General features: G+C 37.7%; 1 protein-coding gene across 2 annotated transcripts in view; it reads right to left on the reverse strand.

Moving 5' to 3' along the window:
• LOC111057479 (5-hydroxytryptamine receptor 1-like) overlaps positions 1-23241 on the reverse strand; it is a 268647-nt gene that overhangs the window by 51791 nt on the left and 193615 nt on the right. For both annotated transcript variants that reach the window (XM_039419531.1, XM_039419532.1), the window contains exon 2: positions 13818-15932. In XM_039419531.1, coding sequence (XP_039275465.1) covers positions 13818-14750 — 933 coding nt within the window. In that variant the 5' untranslated portion in view covers positions 14751-15932. The remainder of the gene's footprint in view (positions 1-13817; positions 15933-23241) is intronic.

Here is a 23241-nt window from a genome sequence, read left to right on the forward strand (position 1 = left end):
TTAAGCGCTAACAGAAACATACGTTTCATCACAAATCCATTGAGCCGCCGATCAATGAAAAAGTGTCCACTATCAGTGCTCACTGCACGCTGGGCGCAGCAATTCACACGTTGCCACAGTGGCAAGTAGGAAGGCATGGATTTGACGTGATCATTAATAGAATGCAACGAGATTAGTGTGACGTTGATGAACGGTGTAACCGCCGCACCGCAGTCAGCCACAGTCGACCACACTGTTGCTACAAATTGATTGTTATCAATGAGATACAGAGATATAGCCAGCGAAATATGTCCTGACATAGTCGATGAGCATTTTGTACCTGGCCAGTCGTATTTTCTGCCAGCGTCAATGTGTTCTTGACACGAAAAATTTCTAGACTCATTTTCTTCGAGAAAAAACGAGCATGGAGTTTCCTTATTCATTGAAATGTTTCCAAATCATGCAAATGTCTTTACGAGCCCAGCTGGGTCATTGTTGGTTTCGGAATCATTCGACGATAGCTGAAGTCACTTGACAATATGTTGATAATTTTGATACATGATAATACTTTGTGGTTTGTGAAAGTGTAGGTGTGAGTACTACTTCAATAAAGAGAAAACTGTTGGTCGGCTTTGCTCCATTATTATGCCATGGAATAAATGGGAGTATCAACTTATCCATTGGCCATGCCATGAAAAAACATGTCCAATCCACAGGTCGCTCGATGAAATTGCAATATGGATGTGAAATACACCCTATTCTATCCTCATCCATTGAAGAGCTAGCTTCCTTTCGAATTAACCTCACATTCATTCATTTATCTACAATATTATTCAACTATCAATGCGAGAAGATTAAACAGGCACATACCCAGAACTATTCAAATTTCTTATTGGAAACGTCTCAAGGTTATGCGGTTTGTTCATGACCCATTCACATCAATATTGAGACTGAACTGAACTTTCAAAAATGAATTGTGCCCAAATGGAATAAGAAGAGTAACTATTAAATTAGTTACTATTAAATTAAGAAGAGTAAGTTATCCATCATCATCATCATCTTCTTACAAGGATTAGGCTCTAATGGCCTGTACCGGCATCCATTCCTTCCTTGGTCTTCCTATGCCTCGCTTTTCTACGGGTTTGTACTCGCTTGCTAATATTGGGAGCTTATTGGATAGCATTCTGAATAGATGACTGAACAAATTTTTCCTATATCTCTTCAGAATATCCAATAGCGGTTCAACATTCAATTCAGCTCCAGTCCACTGCAACCTTTAACCGCTCGTAAATCTCATTCATCTATACAGTTTCTGAAAATATCAACATCTAACTACACTACCCAACATGTGCTAATAATACAGATCAATTAATCAATGTATGATAATCCAGTATTGGAAGAAATGAAGAAGATGTGATTTTGTTTCTTATAGAGAGAAAAAGAATGACTTTATTGTAGAAGTAGTTCCTTGTAGGAGTGATTTTGTGAAACAAAAGTTCGATTGATCCAATTTTCCAAGTATGAAATAATTATCGAATTATAATAAATATGAGATTGTCTTCTCAATAATTATTGAGCTTCCATCACCAATCATACCCGAAAATATCCACCTTCAGTTTCTCTGTGTTTGAGAGTCGAACTTCAGTTTTATTACCATGAATCATGAAGGAAATACAGCTGAGATTCGCTTCTAGGTAAACCAATTTTCAATGTTGCTCCGGTTCCTATTTGAAAGGAAAGCTGTGCAGATAGCAGATATAGGCAATGAAGTTTATCGTATCGTTTTTCCTGCAAAGTTATTCGCATGATAAATCAATCCTTTCATATACTACGGCATGATTTTCTGCACCTGCGATTCAACCCAATTCCATCTTCACAATCTTCACCAGACAGGAAGATATTTACGATCAGATTTGCCGAGACATATCGGATTTGAGATGAGTAATATGACAAGACAGTGCTTATACCGAGGCTCGGCTCCAAATCGAATGAACCAGGCATTAAAGCAGAGTGCTCGACTGGCACATTCATTCGTCACACAAATGGAAACTAATTGATTGATACAGACTGCATCAAGTCTACTGGAAATCCATTCCCAAGATTCAAAAAAGTGTGTCTGACTTCAAAGCAGTGACAAATCTATACTACAGTATTCTATTATTGCATCGTAGCTATAAAAATTCAATATTGTTTCCGATATTCTTTGCTTCACAGCATCAAAGAGAATCGGTCGAAGACTTCAATAAAATAAGTAATGAAATTTAGGTACCTCAATTCTTTCAGAAGGCAATACCTTCCTTTTTTTCTATGGTAGTAAGGCGATGTTGCAAAACTGAATTGAATTTATACTGCACTGAGTCTAAAACCACTTCACTTTTATGGGCTACTTTTGTACAAATTAATAAAAACAATATAAAAACTTTTAGTACCCTTTATTATTAAAAACTTAAAAATATTTCTAAGTTTTCAATAATAAAGGGTACTACAAGTTTTTATATCGTATTTATTAATTCTACTGATTCTACTATTCTTTTGATATAATAATGTAAAAAAATAAAGTTGTCGAAAATTCATGTGAACTGGGTCTGGATCCAATAATTTATTATCATTTGAAAGGAAGTGCAATATTTTTAACTTGTGATACTGATTTTTGCTGAAGTGCTCCTGATCATGACCATAAAAGTCTATCAGTGAAAAATCTGAATTTTATGTGGATAGTGAGGAATGATATCAGACAAAGGGTGATCAAATCGATAGCAAACTTCCCCTTAGTTGATTTTTCTTGCGAGAAAAGTTAAATCAAGTAGGAATAAGGATAAAATGATTTATTGAAATCGACAAGCTATGCTTGACTGACGGTGCCAATAATGGTTATGAAAATCTATGTTGTCACATGATATATTTCCCCCATTATTCATAATTCATAATTCATTCTTATTGATTCAAGATACACAATTATTCTTTTGAATAATTGGAGTAGAACAAATAGGAACAGCCCAAAACTGTTCCTTCCCCGAATTTTGATTCATATTGTAGTCCAGAAAGGAAGTTATGTCTTCCACTTTTTAAAATTCGTTTCCAATTTAGTGAGTAAACACTCACAAACTAAAGTGCAAGGCTGTCAGACACGTCCGCAGGCAATAATGGCAATAAGGCTTAGTAGGCATGGAAAGGATGCGAATAGAGCTCGAATATTTGACTCTTATTCTCTTTCTCTACTGGACTATTTCGGACTATGTGTTATCTAAATTTGGGAGAGAAATAGCACAAGGTTACCTTATTTTTTCTCTCCCTATCATTTTGATAATGTAATTATTGTAAAACTGATTGAATAAAGAACTATAAATTTTCAATTTCAATAGATTTAGAACTAAATTAGTTAAAAAGATTAACACTTGAAATGTAAAATATTGGAAAATTTGTCAAATTATTAAAAAATTATTTCATTTACAACTCACAAAATCAGTATTTCGTACTTACAATATCATATTCTGTTAGAATCTTCTGCATGCCCGCCTGTATCTCAACTCGATAGTGCAGCAGAATAATATCGGATCACCCTAGACCAGGTATTGATAAATCAGGCACAGAGACGTAGACGAGGGGGTAGAGGGGAGGGAGGAGCAGGCACTCGTAATTGCGTTAAACAGAGTTATAGCTGTGTGTAATTCCATCAGGCCGAAGTCGACCAGCTTTGAGGCTTACGTAGTTAAACGTAACAGTCCACTGCAGTGGTCCCATTCAAAGGGAAACTGATATATCAAAGGCATTTGTTAGCTCGCGTTTGCTTGCTTTTGATATACTATGCTTGTGATGACCAAGAAGAGCCGAAGGTTCCCTCTGCCCTCTCTAGATCCACTCTCTGATCACTACCCTGCACTGCACTATTACTATAGACACTGCACTATATAATACGGTACTTCTCTGTACACTACCACACGTTCATAAACACCAACCAACAAACTCATCAAATTATGAATATTAATCGCGATTCGCAATTAACAATTGATTATGAAACTAATGAAGTTCGTCTCCAATATCAATATGAACGTTGCTAATCAAATAGTACGGTTGTGAATAAGTAATGAGAATTGCGTTTTACGAGCGGTATGCTCGATTCAATTTTGTCCTACTCATTTCTATGATGTTGAATATAACGAGTTAAATCTTCTAGTCTCCACGGTTCTTATTGGTTTACAGCAAAAATTTTCAAGTCCTAGATAAAATTGAGTATTAAGTTTCAACCGATATGCTCGCTTCAATTTGATTCAAAATTCAATTTGATTTCTATGATGTTGAATAAAACGAGTTGAATTTTCTAGTCTCCACGGTTCTTATTGGTTTGCAGCAACAAGCTTCAAGTCCTAGATGGAATAAAGTTGATGTTTTATCATGAATGAATTCCTCTCTAATCCGAAAGTTGATACCGGCACCATCTAACATGAGAGCAGATCTATGTGCTCTCTAGAATTTCAATAAGTTGTTTCAAGCTTATTCGGGATCTCTGGATAGGGATTTTCAATTAGTGTTTGAGATGCGGCGTTTTATAGAAGTGGGTGAATGAGACTTCGGTAAATATGAATTTGTATAAAGCAATATAATGCTGAACATTACTATGATTTCTCAGCTTTACTAAATGATCTGTCATTTTTATTGGATTCATTAAACAGTAATTGTTTTAGAAATTAATTTCAACTTGATTGTGAAGATTAAAAAATGTGTTACAATATAGTTCCTAATAACATAATATGAGGTAAACTAGTCTACTAGAAAGATCTTCTTGATGAAACTCTCAACTATTGGGGCTATACAATACTATATTTGTTTATAGATCTAATTATTCAGAATTACACAACTTCCAACAAAGTACAACGAGGTTAAGCCCAAATCGGTTACATTGTTTCAATTTATACAGGGATCCAAGTGTAGCCAGGGTATGTGTTATATTCACATTATTCCCAAGTATAGTCCAATTTACAATAAATATCAAAATAAATATTTTGTCAATGTTTCATATTCAACGAGTTTGAATGTCAACAGCTCCCTCTCTCTGTCTTTGAGTTCTCATGATGATCCATCATTTCATGTAATCTAATCTCACTTATTCGGGTTTGTATCTTCCTTCTCTACGTATGAGTATAGTGAGCAATACTTCAAAATAATGGAAAGACTATCTGAAGTAGAGTATGTCTTTCTAGAATTGAAAATCGTCATCCCATAATGTGTAATTTAGTGTTTGATGCATTTTGTGCTAAGAGTATCCGAATACAAGATTTATAAAATCTAGAAGTTTATAATTTTGGAAGATGCAACGTTCTCTTCTTTCAAAACTAATGATAAGAGAGAAAATCTTCGTTATGCGTTTTTAAACTAAAAATGGGAACATTCCACATTCATCCCATATCATTTATTCCTATCGCACAAATAGAGACTTATTAGATATAATATAGACACACCTCATATCATCTATTTCTATTTTGCAAATAGAGACTTATCACATGACCCTGAGCCAGCTACAAACAGCAACAGTGCGGTCATAATAACGCGAATGAGGTCGAATAAATTGGCGGCGATGAGTAGGAGGCTGCCATGCAGGTACACAGCAGACCAGGTTTGCGGCGTAATGTGAAAAATGATTATTGCAAGAGAGATGAAAGGCGGTGGCGGCAGAGTGTATGATAAACGAGCTCGTATGCAGGTCAGATGGAGGGAATGACCCGCCAGCACCTGTGCTGTGCTGCTGAACTGTGCGGTTATGCGGTCGGCTCTTTTGTGGTCGAGACGCTTTCTGCTTTTTGGCCTGCAATGTCGACTCAAATATTCATACAGCGAGAAGCAATATTGCATATGCTCCCGAAACCATGAATATTCCACTAGCCCTGCACTCGCGCTTTCCATTTGATGTGGCTGCCTGGCTCCAAGATCTGTTCATCTTCAAACAGAGATGCCAAGATTTGGCAGCAGACCTCCCTCTCTCTCCCACTAACTACTAATGCTCCATTCGTCATCTGTGGATTAGCAATTGTGTACAACAGTGAGAATACCGGAGATATTCTGTATACCCTACTGTTTCGAAGCTTGTAAGACTCTACACATTTGTTGATCAGGTACATCTAGTTTACCAGTGGAATGTGGGAATGAGACAGTGAGAATACAGGAGATATTTTGTATATCCCACTGTTTCGAAGCTCGTAAGACTTCACACATTTGTTGATCATGTACAGCCAGATTACTAGAGAAATGTGGAAGTGAGAAATGTCAGAGCAAATCCTGGAAAGACTTTCCACACAGTACCAATAACTCATTTGCTGATGAGTTCTGTTTGTCACTCAACACAAACCCTCACTGTTCATGATCAAGATGTATTGTATTCTATGTCAGAAGTTCTGACTGGAGATAGTTTTTATAGCTTACAATGTAGAAGTGAGAAATGTCAGATCATAATCCTGGAAATACTTTTCACACAGTACCAATAACTCATTTGCTGATGAGTTTTGTTTGTCACTCAACACAAATTCTCACAGTTCAGGATCAAGATGTTTTGTATTCTATGTGAGCAGTTCTCGCTGGAGATAGTTTTCATAGCTCACAATGTAGAAGTGGGAAATGTCAGAACATAATCCGTGGTGGACTTTCCATACAGTACCAATAACTCACTTGCTGATGAGTTCTGTTTGTCAGTCAACACAAACTCTCACTGTTCATGATCAAGATGTTATGAATTCTAAGTGACCAGTTATGGCTGGAGAGAGTTTTTATAGTTTACAATCAGAATAATGAAGGAATGAATCTATTTCCTTCTCAAATTACAAATTACTTATGTAGAAATTGAATAGTATTTTGAAAATCTTACTTATCACGTTTCCAGTAGTCTGATCAGATGAACGGAGTGGAATAGTTTACAAGGTAATCATCAAATCAATAAAGGAGGGGATCTGATCTTGTAGCTTATGGAAGAATATTCTGTCTCAATACAAGCAGGGTATGAGATCAGGGTGTTAGAGAGTTGGGAAATTATAAGAATATTGTAGAGCTTTGATCTTGTTGCTTACAGAAGAAAAATTCTGGCTCAAAGAATAATTCTACAGCTGGTAGAGTTGGGGTATTGTCAGGATAATGGAGAGACTCGCCATCCAACAGAGAAATCATTTTAAATAATAGTAATTGAAGCATTTCCCATGGGACTTTGGGGAGATTAAATGGACTTTTCGTCGGGAAACATTAGTGGTTGAGTATACCGGGAAAAATATAGTATAATTATTAGAGGTTGAGTAAACACTACTTGGAAAATCCAAATTTTGAATGGTACCAAATGATACTTCTAGAGGAAATAGAGCAGGCTACATGAAGAGCAGGCTACTTTGTGGTTTCAAATTTCAAATTCAAATTTATTCACACTCATAAATACATATACAGAAACCAAATAGAGTCTAGCTTGACAAATACAACAATAAACCATCTAAAATTTAATAATAGATTGTAAGTAATAATATATAATATAATAATATAAAAAATGGTTTAAAAACATACCATAAAATGGTTAATTAAATGGTTTTAAAACATACCATTCATGTTTTTTTATAAATACTGCTCAGTCACTCCAAATCCAATTAATTATAAAAACATTGTGAGAAGCTGGACACTTGACAAAGAGCAGAAACTCTTTGATCTGTACAGTACAGTGTGCGTTCCGTTCCCTGTACAGTGGTGCGTTCTAGTATCGTTAGTCGGTTAATCAAATTCAGTGTCAATATTTTTGCAGTCACTGGGGACGCTGTTTTATTAAGATGGGTGGAAAAGGGTTATCGAGTGAGCCAACTATTAGGGGCTGCACTTGAAGTCATCAGGCCACTCCAACTCAAGGATCGGCGACTCAAAGAGAAGACTCTCATTATATTCGCCTCTCGCTCCCTCTCCGTTTGATGAACGAATTTCCAGTGAAATTCAGTATTGTGGAGAGGATAGAATGATGATGAGCACCAGAATAATTCACTGAATATACAACAGGCGTGGGAAAATTCAGCTTGCTTTGTAATGGACGGAACTGCCTCAGTAGATGAGATCACAATTTACAACCAGACTGGAGAATAAACAAGAGACTGCTCCCCTCTCTCTCTCATTTCCCCATTCACGGGTCATATTACAATTTGAAAATTGTTTCCCTTGCAAGGATATTATTACACTCCTCATTCCTAATATTAAAATGGGAAAATGATGCTTCGTTGCAATTTTGAGTTATTGAGTCTTGCATGGACATTATTATGAAGCTAATTACTGTGTGCCTCCGGGCGACTACTCCGCAAAAGGAAAACAATATCAAAGTCTCGTGCTTGACATTGCAGAATGAAACAGATGAATACTGCTTGGTAGTGGGAGTGCTATGTAGCGCTTTACTCTCCAGAAGTCATACATGAATCTCATTATTTTTTGTGAATAATATGTGTGCTTGCAATGTGTTACATATGAATATGAATGGATGAATGAATAAAAAAGGCCTTTATTTAACAAAGCTAAGAATAAAAAACAAAAAATCATAAAAAACATTTCATATGCATAATTAATTACTCAAGGAAATAAGAAAACAAACTAACCCATTCAATTTCGGCATAACCGAGAAGGTTGTCTGCCAGGAGTCAGTTATCAATATATTTGTGAAAATTTAAAATATTAAGAAAAAATATACACTAAAAATAAATACGTATATACTGTTAACAAAATCAATAATGCCAACAATCATAAACAATAAACTCAATAATAAATAATCAAACCTAATTAGAACAAAACTTTAATAATTAAACTCCAACACCATATTATTTCTTATCTTCAGGGCATCCCTCAAAAAAGCAACAAACCTATTCCAATCACTACCATTTAGCCATTGCATGACCTCTAGTTCAGAGAGCCGATTCTTCTCCAACCAAAATCTACGGACACCTCCCAGAATAGGACAGACATATTTGTTACATATGTATAGCATAGTATTCGATCTATTTTAAAGCATGCAGCTTCCATGAAGTTTCATAACTTCTAATCACAAATTTTCAGGCACATTGTCAATAATAATATTAATGACTTGGTAATGTTTATTATTTGTTATTTTCTCCCAAGAGAGAGAGAGAATGTTTATTATTATCAGTATCCGATTTAACACATGATCTATTTCAAAATAATTGTCCTCTATAATGTGACAACATTGTTTAACTCACTTCACTTCAACTTTTCACTTGTGAACTTGAATTGCTAATGATAATTTGATAATAGAGGTACAGAGATGTTTAAATTGTTCGGTTGACCTCCATCTACCAAGGTCTACCAAATAAGTGATGATTATTTTTTTTAAGCTTTCCAAAGGCTGTTTTTAGAGCAAATCAATAAATTGTCAAAAATGATGACAAGAGACCTATTATTTGTGAGTAAGTTTAAGAGAAATCAACTACAAAATCTATCCAACATTATCGAACAGGACTGAACATTCACTCAAGGTATTTTTTTTACAATTCATTTTATTGTTCAATTTCATAATTGATGGGTTAATTATTATATTTTTGTACTGAGATACGAAGGAGGTCCATAGGAATTAAGGACCTCTTTTGTGGATCACTACAATAATATAATGATTGTTCATTCATTCACAAATTGAACAACAGTGGAATATGAAACACTGTTAATTTCAGTAGAATTGAACAGTAATATGGAACAAGACTGAAGATGAACTCTAGATGTATTTGGTTGCTCACCGTATTTCCAAATAGAACGAAGTGAAATATGCAACAAAAACAAAATTGAATTGTTCAGGATTGATAGTGCACATATCCATAAACATAAATTTTCGACCAATGCGATAGAACTGTTTTTATTCACATTGTTGCAAATTCTATTACTTATGTAAGTATTTATTGATGAATACAGATATTAGAAAACACGTTATGGAGTTGATATTTTCAAAATGTCAATTTATAAAGAAATGAATAGTGATTTGTGAGAAAATGGACATGTGCACTTTCAATTCTGAACAATTAAATCAAGTTCAGATTTCTTTTGCTTTTTATCACCGTCTCTCCGAACTAAATGACAATGAAGTCGTATTTGGGTTTCTCGACAAATGTGTGATGTCTGTTGTGTATCTAAACAAAGAGAGACAACATTAGTTCACCTTGTCACCCAATCTGAACCCCAACCCAAACTCAAACCACTTTGCCAATGATGTCTGGTAATAGTGTGATGACGTCATAATGCTGCCGGGTATTACAAATGCGGTCGCTTCTATTGCAGCATCTCCGACGCAGATTTGCTGACATAGTCAATTTTCGTCCCACGCGCCAGCCACTAGGAATGGAGACAACCGTTGTCTCTTTCCTCTTCCTCTTTGTCACATCCAATCTCTCACAAACTACAATCTTCTCCTTCCTCACCCTCACTCTCTCTCCCTTACTCCTTACTCTTAGGCCGTGTGCACACTAGGTGCGTTTTCGTGAGAAAATTGATGCGTAAGAAAGCACAAATACGATTCCTTTATATTCCTATTTTATTCCTTTTTTCCTGTATACCGGTAATTGATCCAAGTGCTCAAACTGCATATTATGAGTTGAATATGAGTTTATAGTATATAACAGTTGACTTCTGTACTATACAAATTTCACTACTGATTCTGAAGCCCTGAAATTGATCAGCTGCGACCTGAAAACTCTGATACCAGACCTGAGCCAGCCAGGTCACTCGATATTATTATATTATCTGATTCCGATCCCGAAGATAAGCCTCCATTGGATACGTTTAAAAATTGATCGTTCAAATGACAAAGAAAACAAATAATTAATTCGGATTCAAAAAAATGGATGTAGCATGTGGATATACGTTTGAGCTCACTTAGCACACATAGAGTCTAGACAAAATATTAGTTGGCATTTAATACGAGCTTGTTAAGATGCATATTGTTATGATGCAGACCCATATGACTATTACTCATTTTTGAGACGTAAAAGTGGGAACGTAGAAACTAATGTACCTAGAATACATTCTAGAAACTAGAATTGATTGGTAGAAACTAATCAAATATTTTTTTTTTTCAATTTAGATGATTAAAAATGCATGCCCTGTAGAAAGATAACAGTAAATTTGGAAATTACCAATAACACAGCCAACTCTAATACAAGGGCCCGGCCTACGATATTGCAACATCGCAGTGTAGGCCTAGAATCTAATACAAATGATTGGTAAAATAGATCAGCTGGTATTTTTTTAAATATTTTTCACCAATCATGTATTAGATTTTAGGCCTACACTGCGATGTTGCAATTTCTTAGGCCGCCTTGTATTAGAGGTGGCTATGCCAATATCCATATAATAATTCATATCTATGATGAATATAATAGCATATAAATAATTCATATTCATGATAAATGTTATGAAATCAATGATAATTTTAATACGATGAAACTTCATTGTAATTAATTTTCAATGTGAGTTCATTATTTTTGAAGGTAGAGGACGAGACTGATGTGGGATGTAGGTGAACTACATTGTTTGTACATTTTACAGAAAGAAACCCATTGTGTGTAAGTGCTCAATTTGTACGATGAACACCGTCCATTTTTATACGTATTTGTATGCACTATGAGGGCAGCCGACTCTTCTACAGAACAGCTGTGATGTCGCCCTCAAGTATTGGACTGCAACAGATGTGTCGGCTATTGAGGGCTTATGGAATTCTGATCACCACCCGATCAACTCAATATCAACTGACTCCAACATTATTACATTTTTACTCGAATAACAACACTCTTATATACATGGACTATTGATACCGGGAATCACATATATGCTTGTTTCCTAGAATTCATATGATGATCAGTTTCTCATTTACTTCATCGTCATCCCTATTGTTTCCTACCGTTTTATTTTGCTCGGATAACTTCTCATGTATATAGAATAGAATATTGTTACATTCGTGAGCTCAAATGGCTCAAAAGTTGGAACTCCCCTCACTCTGTATAGGTTGTACATTATTTATTTATTTATTTATTTATTTATTAGAAATAAATAATTTATTAATAATAAATAATAATTTATTTATTTATTATCTTGTGTATTGTCAAAATCATTTGTTAATTATTACCATTCCAGACAAGATATTTTCATACACTTGTTGATACACAAAATAATGTATAACCTACAAGCCGTCAGGCTCGCTTCGCTCGCCATATCCGTCTAGCCAGGCGTTTAGTCTGGACCCCCAGCTGGATCGTCCAAAAATGAGATCTGCGGGCTCGCTTCGCTCGCCTGTATTTTTCATTCGAGCATGCTTCATTCCATCAGAAAGTCAAAGTACTGGGAAAACGCAGAAACGCTGAGAAAAACGCTGATTTAGGGCGTATCTTTGATGAAATATTAAAGTCACCTCATCACAAAATTTTTAGACCATAGCTAAACCCCTGTACCAAATTTGCACATTTGCTGTCTATTACTTGATGAAAGAACTGAGAAAACGCAAAAAGCCGCTAATTTTGGGCGTATCTTTCGCGTTATTCCAAATTCCATTTAACACATTATCACACTCCAGCTGAGCTTATGTACTAAATTCTAACAATTTCTGTTCTCGATAAATCTGAGAAAAAGCAAAAAAACGCTGGAAAAACGCTAATTTTGAGCGTATCTTTGACGTTATTGCAAATTCCTTCTAGCACAACATTATTACACCCTAGCTGAGCTATTGTACTGAATTTGAGAAATTTCTGTTCATTGTTCTCGATAAAGCTGAGAAAACGCTAAAAAACGCTGGAAAATCGCAGATTTTGGTCGTATCTTTGGACATTTTTCCAAATCCTTTATTAGTGCGCCTCTAAAGGGCCAACTGAACATACCTACCAAATTTGAACGTTTTTGGTCCGGAAGATTTTTAGTTCTGCGAGTGAATGAGTGAGTGAGTGAGTGAGTGAGTGAGTCAGTCAGTCAGTCAGTGAGTGAATGCCATTTCGCTTTTATATTTATAGATACAGTTCAAGTCCCCTGAATATATCATTTAAGCCGTCAATGGGCCTCACGATTGTAACAATAATCGATTCTATATACATGGGAAAGCTCTCCGAGAAAAATAACCATGGGAATGATATTGATCCCTGAAAAGAAATTCTGAAGGAATATAAATCGGATTTGTAAAAAATGAATGAAACATATTGATAATAGTCTTTCAATGTGAAAAGCAGTATTGGTGTGTAAGTTGACTTTCCTTATAAGAAATGAATAAGATAAATTTATTCATTTATTTATTGTGATTAATTCAAAATCAAATTCTTTATTCAAAAAAATAATCAAACAATCAAATGCATCCCAAAAATGCATTTGTATTCATTAATTCATACGTAAATACAATCCAGGTTAAAACAACAGGCATTTGCCCAAAACTGCTTTAAACCTTGATTTGTAATACACAGTCTAAAGGTTATGTTACTTGGGTAACTTAATTCGCTCAAAATTTTGAGTCCAAAAAATGTATTTACTACAATTTCGAATTTGATAGATCTTCTACCATAATTTTGTACAGAATACTGTTGTTGCATGTGCTAAGATGTGAAATATGAATAAATTCTTCACAACAATACAGTCCAAAATGTGTAAACTCATTACAATTCAGTAAACTTATTACAATTGATTGATTCATAGTTTCAAGAGATCGTATTTATTCATCCATTTGTGTATAATCACTTATCTAATAAATTGATATTGAGAGAGTAAATTGATAACAGGTGAATCATTTGTTATTCTTCTCCCAAATTTAGATAGATATTAGTTTGAAATAAGGTTGAATAGTATCGAGATGAGAGAAATAATAGTGTACTGACCGTAGTGTTTGTACTGGTGGTGCTGGTGCGATGATGCGCCTTGCCAGCGGTCGCCGGCGTTGATACAGCTGGAGAACTCCCAGTCGACGGGTTCGAAGCGATTTTCGCCTCGGGTGATCCATTGCCGTTGCGGGCATTGATCTCCAGGTAACAGTGACTGGTCTCCAGATGCGACTGAGCCCTCCGCTCCTCCAGCACTATCTTCCTCGCCGCCCTGAATATCTTGTAATACACGAAAATCATCACAGACAACGGGATGTAGAACGAGCCTAAAGTTGCGTAGATTTGATAGCCAAAGTCCTGGCAGACTAGACACTCGTTGCCTTTGTCCCCGTGTTTGTTGCCGAGGATGAGTAGGGGTGGGAGGCTGATGCAAGCTGCGCCCAGCCAGACAAGGGAGACGCAAGCGATCATGCGTCTGGGTGTTCGTTTCACTCCGTATTCTAGTGGTTTTGTGATAGCGTAGTAACGGTCGACACTGATCATGCAGAGGTTGAGGATGGACGCGGTGCAAGAGAGCACGTCGAACGACACCCACACGTCGCAGACGATCGGACCGAAACTCCAGCGACCCAACACCTCATAGAGCAGCGCCATCGGCATGACTAAGATCGCCACACACAAGTCGGACACAGCCAGCGACACCAGAAGGTAGTTGCACGGTCGCCGCAGCTTCCTCACCAGACACACAGCCACACACACAAGAATATTACCGACTATCGTCACCACAATCACACACATCAACACCAGTCCGATCAAGACGGCTTCGATTGTGCTGTAAGGCGAACTGGGCCCGGGGAACCAGACTTGGGTCGGTGATGCTGTGGAGAAGTCAAGCGACTCCCTGGACACCAAGTCGCTGAAGTTGATGGAGGAGACAGTCGAGTTGAGGCCGAACACTGAGTAGTTGGCGAGTGACAGTAGAGGCTCCATACGACCCCCTACGAGAGCGCTCCTACGCTGTGTCACTCTCTGTGGCCCTCTGTGACAACACCAACGCTAGTCTTCCCTCTGGCATCGCTGGCGCTCACTTCCTCAACAAAAATCAATGTTCAACGCGAACACCAACTTATAATCCAGTCTTTGAACCACACTCTTCCGTAATCAACTCAAATCATCTACAGATTTACTCAATCATGAGTATTCACTTTTTCCTCCCATCTTGTCATTCTCTAAGGTTGGGAGATTCGACATTTTCTCAAACAAACATTTCAGGAATATGTTTTTGATTTCTTGTAAATATAAGTCTGCCCACTGGCCAAATATAGTTGAAACTAGAACTGAAATCGTCAATACATCCAAGTGATTGGGATAGATTCAGGTTACTGGTAAGATCTAGATGCACTTCTTACTTAATTCGTCAACTCATCCGAATGTTTCAGACTGATTCTGGGATAGATTGAATTCAATTGTCTACACTATCCCACCATTAGATGTTCAAGCTGATGTATTTTCAATGGCGAATCTATCGAAATGATATAAAGGGGAAAATTTATTTGAGAATCCTTCTATGAAATAAACGGTTCCATTATAATAGTTCATTTTTCATCCTATCAGATAACTACTGATGGAAGTGAGTAGGAATTTCTGAATCGAATACTCTTCATTATGAACGTTCCTTTCCCTACAGAGTGTTACTAGGCCCTCATTGGTAGGATCTCTCCATCTCAAATCACTTGCAAGTTGTAATACTTGAGCAGTGGTAATTTATATCTCGACCACCGACTTTTGTGATACATTTCTAATAATTTTCTAGAGAATTTCGTTTTACCCATGACAGTCATTGAGTTTCAATGTAATTCTATACTCCACATATTTCAATATTGAATCCCTCAATTGGTGTATCACAATCGTTTAAGAAATTGATATGATGATCAAGTCGTTCTAGAAATTATTACAATTATCCGCAAGCCCCTTTGATATTGAGTAATTGTTGAAATCATTCCTCCATCAGCATGCGGTGACCACCGAAATTTGTAAACTTGGATCCAGAATGTTTGGCGGGCATTTGCATTTCAAATCTGGAGTGTATGATAATGTGCGCTCTTGTTCACTCTGGCAAGTTGCTGTTTTTGGCTGGGCTGAGTAATGGAGGCATCGGCATCATCACAGCATCTGCGAACAAAAGAGAAGAAAAAACGCTGTTAAAAAATGTAATGTGTATCCTATCAATATTGTAACAGATTCATGTGAAGAATTTCATTTCCTTATTGTGGAAGTTCAGATTCCACGAAACGTATAGGCATTCATGTTTGAAATTGAGCAAAAACGAGAGGATATTGGTTCAGCAATCAAACCAACGAAATTGTTATATCATTCAGCTTCCATGATAAGAATGCGGGAAGAGTATTTTCAATCAAAATATTGACGGAAGTTGAAAAAATGCATTTTTATCATTGGATCATTGGAAGGTATCATTGCATCTCTACATTCATTAGTTTGTAGAACCTGTTGCTCGTGAGTTGTTGTAATCTGTTTTAAACATTGTTGATTTGAGTTGACACATAGATTTCGAATATTTTGGAGAAGGGTTTTGTGATTCGGATATCCGACTGCATAATATGGAAAGCTTACTTCAACTTCGGAATATATACTTCATGATGATGATGATCTCGAAAAGATGAAATTAAAAACAACAAGCTCCACAAATAGAAGTGAACAGAGTAGTGTTTGAATGATTCATAGTCTTTTCAGAGCGTTATTGTAAAAATTGGCTACACATTAATCCGATTCGATAAGTCATAAAATGAAGTCAAACCTAAATGCACGATACAAGACTTGCTACTCAAAGGAATGTTCTACAAACAATGTTTGTAGAAACAAAAGATCAGTCAGTTTCAATTCAAGAACAATTCATACCAGAAGAGTCTTCTTCTTATTGTGCCTGCCCGCTATGAACGTGGGCGATCAACATGGCGATTTTCACTTTATCCACGGCGATACGAAATATTTCTATAGAGATTTTTCCACACCAGAATCGGATGTTGCTTAGCCAAGAAATTCTTCTTCTACCTGGGCCCCTCTTCCCAAAAATCTTTCCTTGGAGAAACACCCATAATAGAGCATATCTTACGTCGTTTTTCATTACATTTCCCAGATACTGGATCTTTTGGCATTTTGATGGTGGTGATTCAATCAATCAGTTTTATTCAAATCAACAATATACAAGATGCACAGAAGAAATCAAAACACAAAAAAATCACAATCGAAAATAAGCTTGTAATAAAATACAAAAACAGGCTTCATGGTGGGGTGTGCTGAAAAGAAAGAAAGGAGGAAAATACCTCAAAAGTAAGGAATGAATGGTGAAGATGAGGAGAAAAGGGAAGTATTGGATTATCTCAATGCCTTTCCCAAGAACAGAATTTTTTTTAAATTTATACAAGTTAGTAAATTGTAGTCTTGTGATTGTTACATTTGAGTAGATTGTAGTTTTGTAGAAGAACAATTTCTGTAATCTTCCTGTATTCTTCCTCAATGCCTTCATTTCAGACATACAATCACAGTTACTTCCACATACATTCCCTCACACGGAACTTCCCACATTATCTGTGAAGACCACTTTGGTTGTTACTGCCAAAACTGATTGTTTTGAAGGGAATATTGTAGCAATGCGGATGACATATTGGCGGCCGGCTATGTTGAGGTCAGAGTTGGAGGTTTTGTGTTGTGGCTTGACCCAACTCCACGCCAAATGTGGCATATTGGCCGAGCCGCATTGGGAATATTTGGTTGGAGTAGGAGGATGAGGATGAGAAAGAGGGATAGGAGGAGGAGAAGGAGGAGGAGGAGGATGAGGAGGAGGAGGTGGAGGTGGATGGAAAGGAGCTCCCTCAATGGGGGTCGGGGGGAAACCAATGTGCACCGAGGATCAACTGTCTCATTTGAATCCCCTTGCGGTATCAAACAGAGGTCGGCAACTGGTGATGGGGCAGGGGAAGTGACAGCAATATAAATAATAATCATCTCACCAATATGACGTATTGATTATATCTTTGACGCATGCCATTTTAATGCCAAATTTATGTGTCTCCATCACGCGTTTATATTGAGCGGCTTCGCCTATTCAATAATTCATCTCTGTTAGGACCAATATGGATAACAGAACAATGGAAAGTTGTTGCAGTACAGTATTTTACATCTCATCAATGAATCACCACAACTGCTGTTCTCCAGTACTTGATTCGATTTTATGTATTTTATGAACCTGTTGATTTTTCTAACTGGCGAAGTGTTTGAACTTCACTCTACTCTTCAATTTGTAAACGAATGATGGAGACCTTTGTTTGCAAATGTTTAACAGCCTACATCCAATGAATAGCAGCCATAAAAATATGATTTGAGGAGGAGGAGGAGGAGGAGGAGGAGGAGGAGGAGGAGGAGGAGGAGGAGGAGGAGGAGGAGGAGGAGGAGGAGGAGGAGGAGGAGGAGGAGGAGGAGGAGGAGGAGGAGGAGGAGGAGGAGGAGGAGGAGGAGGAGGAGGAGGAGGAGGAGGAGGAGGAGGAGGAGGAGGAGGAGGAGGAGGAGGAGGAGGAGGAGGAGGAGGAGGAGGAGGAGGAGGAGGAGGAGGAGGAGGAGGAGGAGGAGGAGGAGGAGGAGGAGGAGGAGGAGGAGGAGGAGGAGGAGGAGGAGGAGGAGGAGGAGGAGGAGGAGGAGGAGGAGGAGGAGGAGGAGGAGGAGGAGGAGGAGGAGGAGGAGGAGGAGGAGGAGGAGGAGGAGGAGGAGGAGGAGGAGGAGGAGGAGGAGGAGGAGGAGGAGGAGGAGGAGGAGGAGGAGGAGGAGGAGGAGGAGGAGGAGGAGGAGGAGGAGGAGGAGGAGGAGGAGGAGGAGGAGGAGGAGGAGGAGGAGGAGGAGGAGGAGGAGGAGGAGGAGGAGGAGGAGGAGGAGGAGGAGGAGGAGGAGGAGGAGGAGGAGGAGGAGGAGGAGGAGGAGGAGGAGGAGGAGGAGGAGGAGGAGGAGGAGGAGGAGGAGGAGGAGGAGGAGGAGGAGGAGGAGGAGGAGGAGGAGGAGGAGGAGGAGGAGGAGGAGGAGGAGGAGGAGGAGGAGGAGGAGGAGGAGGAGGAGGAGGAGGAGGAGGAGGAGGAGGAGGAGGAGGAGGAGGAGGAGGAGGAGGAGGAGGAGGAGGAGGAGGAGGAGGAGGAGGAGGAGGAGGAGGAGGAGGAGGAGGAGGAGGAGGAGGAGGAGGAGGAGGAGGAGGAGGAGGAGGATGAGGAGGAGGAGGTGGAGGTGGATGGAAAGGAGCTCCCTCAAGGGGGGTCGGGGGGAAACCAATGTGCACCGAGGATCAACTGTCTCATTTGAATCCCCTTGCGGTATCAAACAGAGGTCGGCAACTGGTGATGGGGCAGGGGAAGTGACAGCAATATAAATAATAATCATCTCACCAATATGACGTATTGATCATCTCTTTGCCAAGTTGCGTTCAATCTTGTAAAATTTATAAGGATAGAAAAAATCGTATATTCATGAATTGATTTGTGTGTAACTGGCATGAAAGTGGAATTCTAAATAAGTTGTCTCATGAATTGTAAAACTAAAAGGCTTTGATCATATTAGTTGTGAACAGTTTACATTTCTTATCATCTGAAATATAAAAAATCCTTCAAAATATTTGGAAATCAATCCTTGTTCTTGATTATTCAAATTTTTGATTATCAAAATTTGGAAATGGAATAATTTCTGGCCAAGCCTGTTGTCTCTTACTAATCATTTAAATATGATTTGTGATTGTATCCACAAATAAATAAATGCTGTTGTAAAACTGCATGTAGAATTTGTCATCATTTTTATGAATGTTTGCTTTTCAAAAATATCGTCCATAACTTCATATTCCAATTACAAATTCGTGCACGATAGCCTCTAGAGTTGTCGCATGCCGACTCCAACAGCCCAATACAGCTGACAACCAGATTCACACGTCGAGAGTGCCGAAAATTCCACCCGACACTCCTTTTGAAACTCGTAATCAACCCTTGTGCCCGTACTTATTTAATTACTGCCGGCGACAACATCGAATATTAAAATGTCACAAAGAAGTCGCCTCCAATCCCGATCCAGCGTTTGACACAGGAGCGAGCGGCTATGCTTCAAAAAGGATCAAAGTTTGAATAGAAAAGACGTGATTCGATTTGTGATGTATACTGGATGTACTGTCCTCCTAGTGAGATTTAGTTTAGACAGTCAGTATTCCCCGGGGATAACAACAATGGAGGAGCATTTAAACATTGCTGTCAGTTGACATTGAAACCATTTTCAGGGGTATACATTTTGGACAGTCAGTATTCCCCGGGGATAACATCAATGGGGGAGCATTCAAACATTGCTGTCAGTTCACATTGAAACCCTTTTCAGGGGCACACGTTTTGTCAGTCAGTATCCCCGGGAAATAACATCAAAGGGGTGTGCTTAACTATTGCTGTCAGTTGTACGTGAATCTCACCTAGATGCTGCTGTAAATTGGAAGTAGCCGGTTGGATCCATCTGTATGCGTTCGGAATCGTGTTTCGCATGTCCAACCGGCGAGAGAAGCGAGCTTGAATAACAAACAGGTCGGCCGTCCGTAATTAAATATTTGCCGCTCACGTTCTTCAATATCATTCCACAAAACATTCCTGACTCCCAAGAACGCGCAGTTCGCTCTTCATGATTAACCAGACTGCTTGCCAAGATTGTTGCTGTGTTTCAAATCACCATCCTTCAAAACACATGAGCCCCGCAACCTTTACAAAATCAGTGCGGATTTTTGGGAGTTCAGGAATAGAGTTTCGTATGGAATACAGAATTTATCGTTTGAATAGCTACTAACAATTAACATGTAGAAAAGATGGCATAATACCAATGATATTTATCCATGAAGAATCGGCTATGCAACACTGTAGAGCAACTATTTTCACTGAATATTTAATCTCCAAACAGAGAATAACTATACACGGATAGTGTTACTCTATGCTCCCAGTATAATCATATTGTACTTCTTATCCATTTACTTATCTAATGATACAAAGAACACAATACATCAGAATGATTGGCGAAGGACCAACAGGGACAAGAAATTTGTTTTGAACCTTCAGCCCAAACCTGTCCCTTTGATTTATAGACTAATTTTGATTTATAGACTATCTACTATTTATTAGTCAATATCCACTCTTGAGAAAAAAGTAGGCTCTCGAATACTCAAACGTAAAGAGTCACTCTCGGTAAAGATAATTAATTTGATTGATAAGTAATTAAATCTCCACTTTCCTTGATGCATTCCATAGGTTTGAATATTGTGATGGACTAGCTGATCATTTTAAGGACTGAATATTGTAATAGATTAGCTGATTATTTGAAGGATTCAATATTTGATAGACTAGCTGATGATTTGAAGGATTTGATATTGTGATAGACTAGCTGATTATTTGAAGGACTGTATATTGTGATAGACTAGCTGATTATTTGATGGACTGGATATTGTGATAGACTAGCTGATTATTTGAAGGATTACATATATGATAGACTAGCTGATTATTTGAAGGACTGAATATTGTGATAGACTAGCTGATTATTTGATGGACTGGATATTGTGATAGACTAGCTGATTATTTGAAGGACTGTATATTGTGATAGACTAGCTGATTATTTGAAGGATTACATATATGATAGACTAGCTGATTATTTGAAGGACTGAATATTGTGATAGACTAGCTGATTATTTGAAGGACTGTATATTGTGATAGACTAGCTGATTATTTGAAGGATTGAATATTTGATAGACTAGCTGATTCTATGAAGGATTTGATATTTGATAGACTAGCTGATTATTTGAAGGACTGAATATTTGATAGACTAGCATACTCATAGAACAAGAAGGTTGAAGAGACTTCACCAATTTATAAATTTGAATATGATATACAACTCTTCTAAAACGAATATAAAAATAAATTTCTCTCTGAGTTGAATCCAAGTAGTATTCACAGAGTTTTATACTCACTACATTGATTTTTTATTGTCAATATGACAGAGCTATATTTTTGACATGATGGCTTGCAGCTACTCACGAAATCTCTCGTCTCCTCACATGAAACGTTCATACGAATAAGCCATATGTTTTCAACATCTCTGTGTTGTCTGATTCAATAGGGACTTTGTAGATAGAGCTGTAAGAAGAACGTGCAACAGAAAAATAATAGCGCACAAAGAGCAAAATGAAGAGACGTGGAGATCAAAGGCTGTCAACTACTGTTACGTTTTCACCCACTGGAAAGTTAATTCGGAAGATCCGCGTTGTTTATTTTGGGCGAGTTGGCAAAATTGTGCAGGTAACGTTTACACAGATGTCGACTTCACACGGCGCGCAAAACGCATCGACCGTCGGCAGACCGCCTGCAGAGCTATCCCACTGTAATAGGATAAACACAGTCACTGTATATTGGACATTCGCCGGCGGAGCAAAGGATTATCCGGCCCAGACAGGTGCAAATTACATTCGGATGAGAGCGACGCTTATCACCGTCTTTGTCGCGCTCAGACAAATCACCAACCAGCTCTCGAGATTATTGTGTAAGTCGGAATGGTAACAATGATCGAATCGGTTCCAATCATATGAGATGATGGTTGACTTTATCCTAGCTGCTGGCTCCGTTCCAGCTCCTCGCGATTGGCCCTTGATGCTACAAGTGGAGATATCTGATAGAACGGGATGGAATTGTAGTGGCTTCCAGTTACCATGCAAAATTTCCAGTTAACCAGTTAACATAAATTAAGTGGAAGATTACAATCCCCTCAGTTCCACAAATAGCATTTAATAACAATCATCTACTTATCACAAATTCCAACAGCTGCTCTTCCTTCTATAGTATTCCAACTTCAACATTCAGGGAAAATTTGAGGAGAAATCTTATCTCAACTGCTTTGTGCTTCATTTGAATATAAAACAATTTGGAGAGTCATTCAATCAATGATGATAATATTTATAATAACAATCATCTACTTATCTCAAATTTCAACAGCTGCTTTCCCTTCTATAGTATTCCAACTTCAACATTCAGGGAAAATTTGAGGAGAAATCTTATCTCAACTGCTTTGTGCTTCATTTAAATATAAAACAATTTGGAAAGTCATTCAATCAATGATGATAAATTCAAAAGATAACCATGAGATTTTCACATTATATTATTATTAATATATATCACATTATACAAGGAGGCATCCAGATATCTCCTACAATGATTCTCAGTTCACTGTGGTTCGCTGATGACCAGATAGATAGATAGATAGATAGATAGATAGATAGATAGATAGATAGATAGATAGATAGATAGATAGATAGATAGATAGATAGATAGATAGATAGATAGATAGATAGATAGATAGATAGATAGATAGATAGATAGATAGATAGATAGATAGATAGATAGATAGATAGATAGATAGATAGATAGAT

Source organism: Nilaparvata lugens, chromosome 1, assembly GCF_014356525.2.
Source record: "Nilaparvata lugens isolate BPH chromosome 1, ASM1435652v1, whole genome shotgun sequence".
Lineage (NCBI taxonomy): Eukaryota > Metazoa > Arthropoda > Insecta > Hemiptera > Delphacidae > Nilaparvata > Nilaparvata lugens.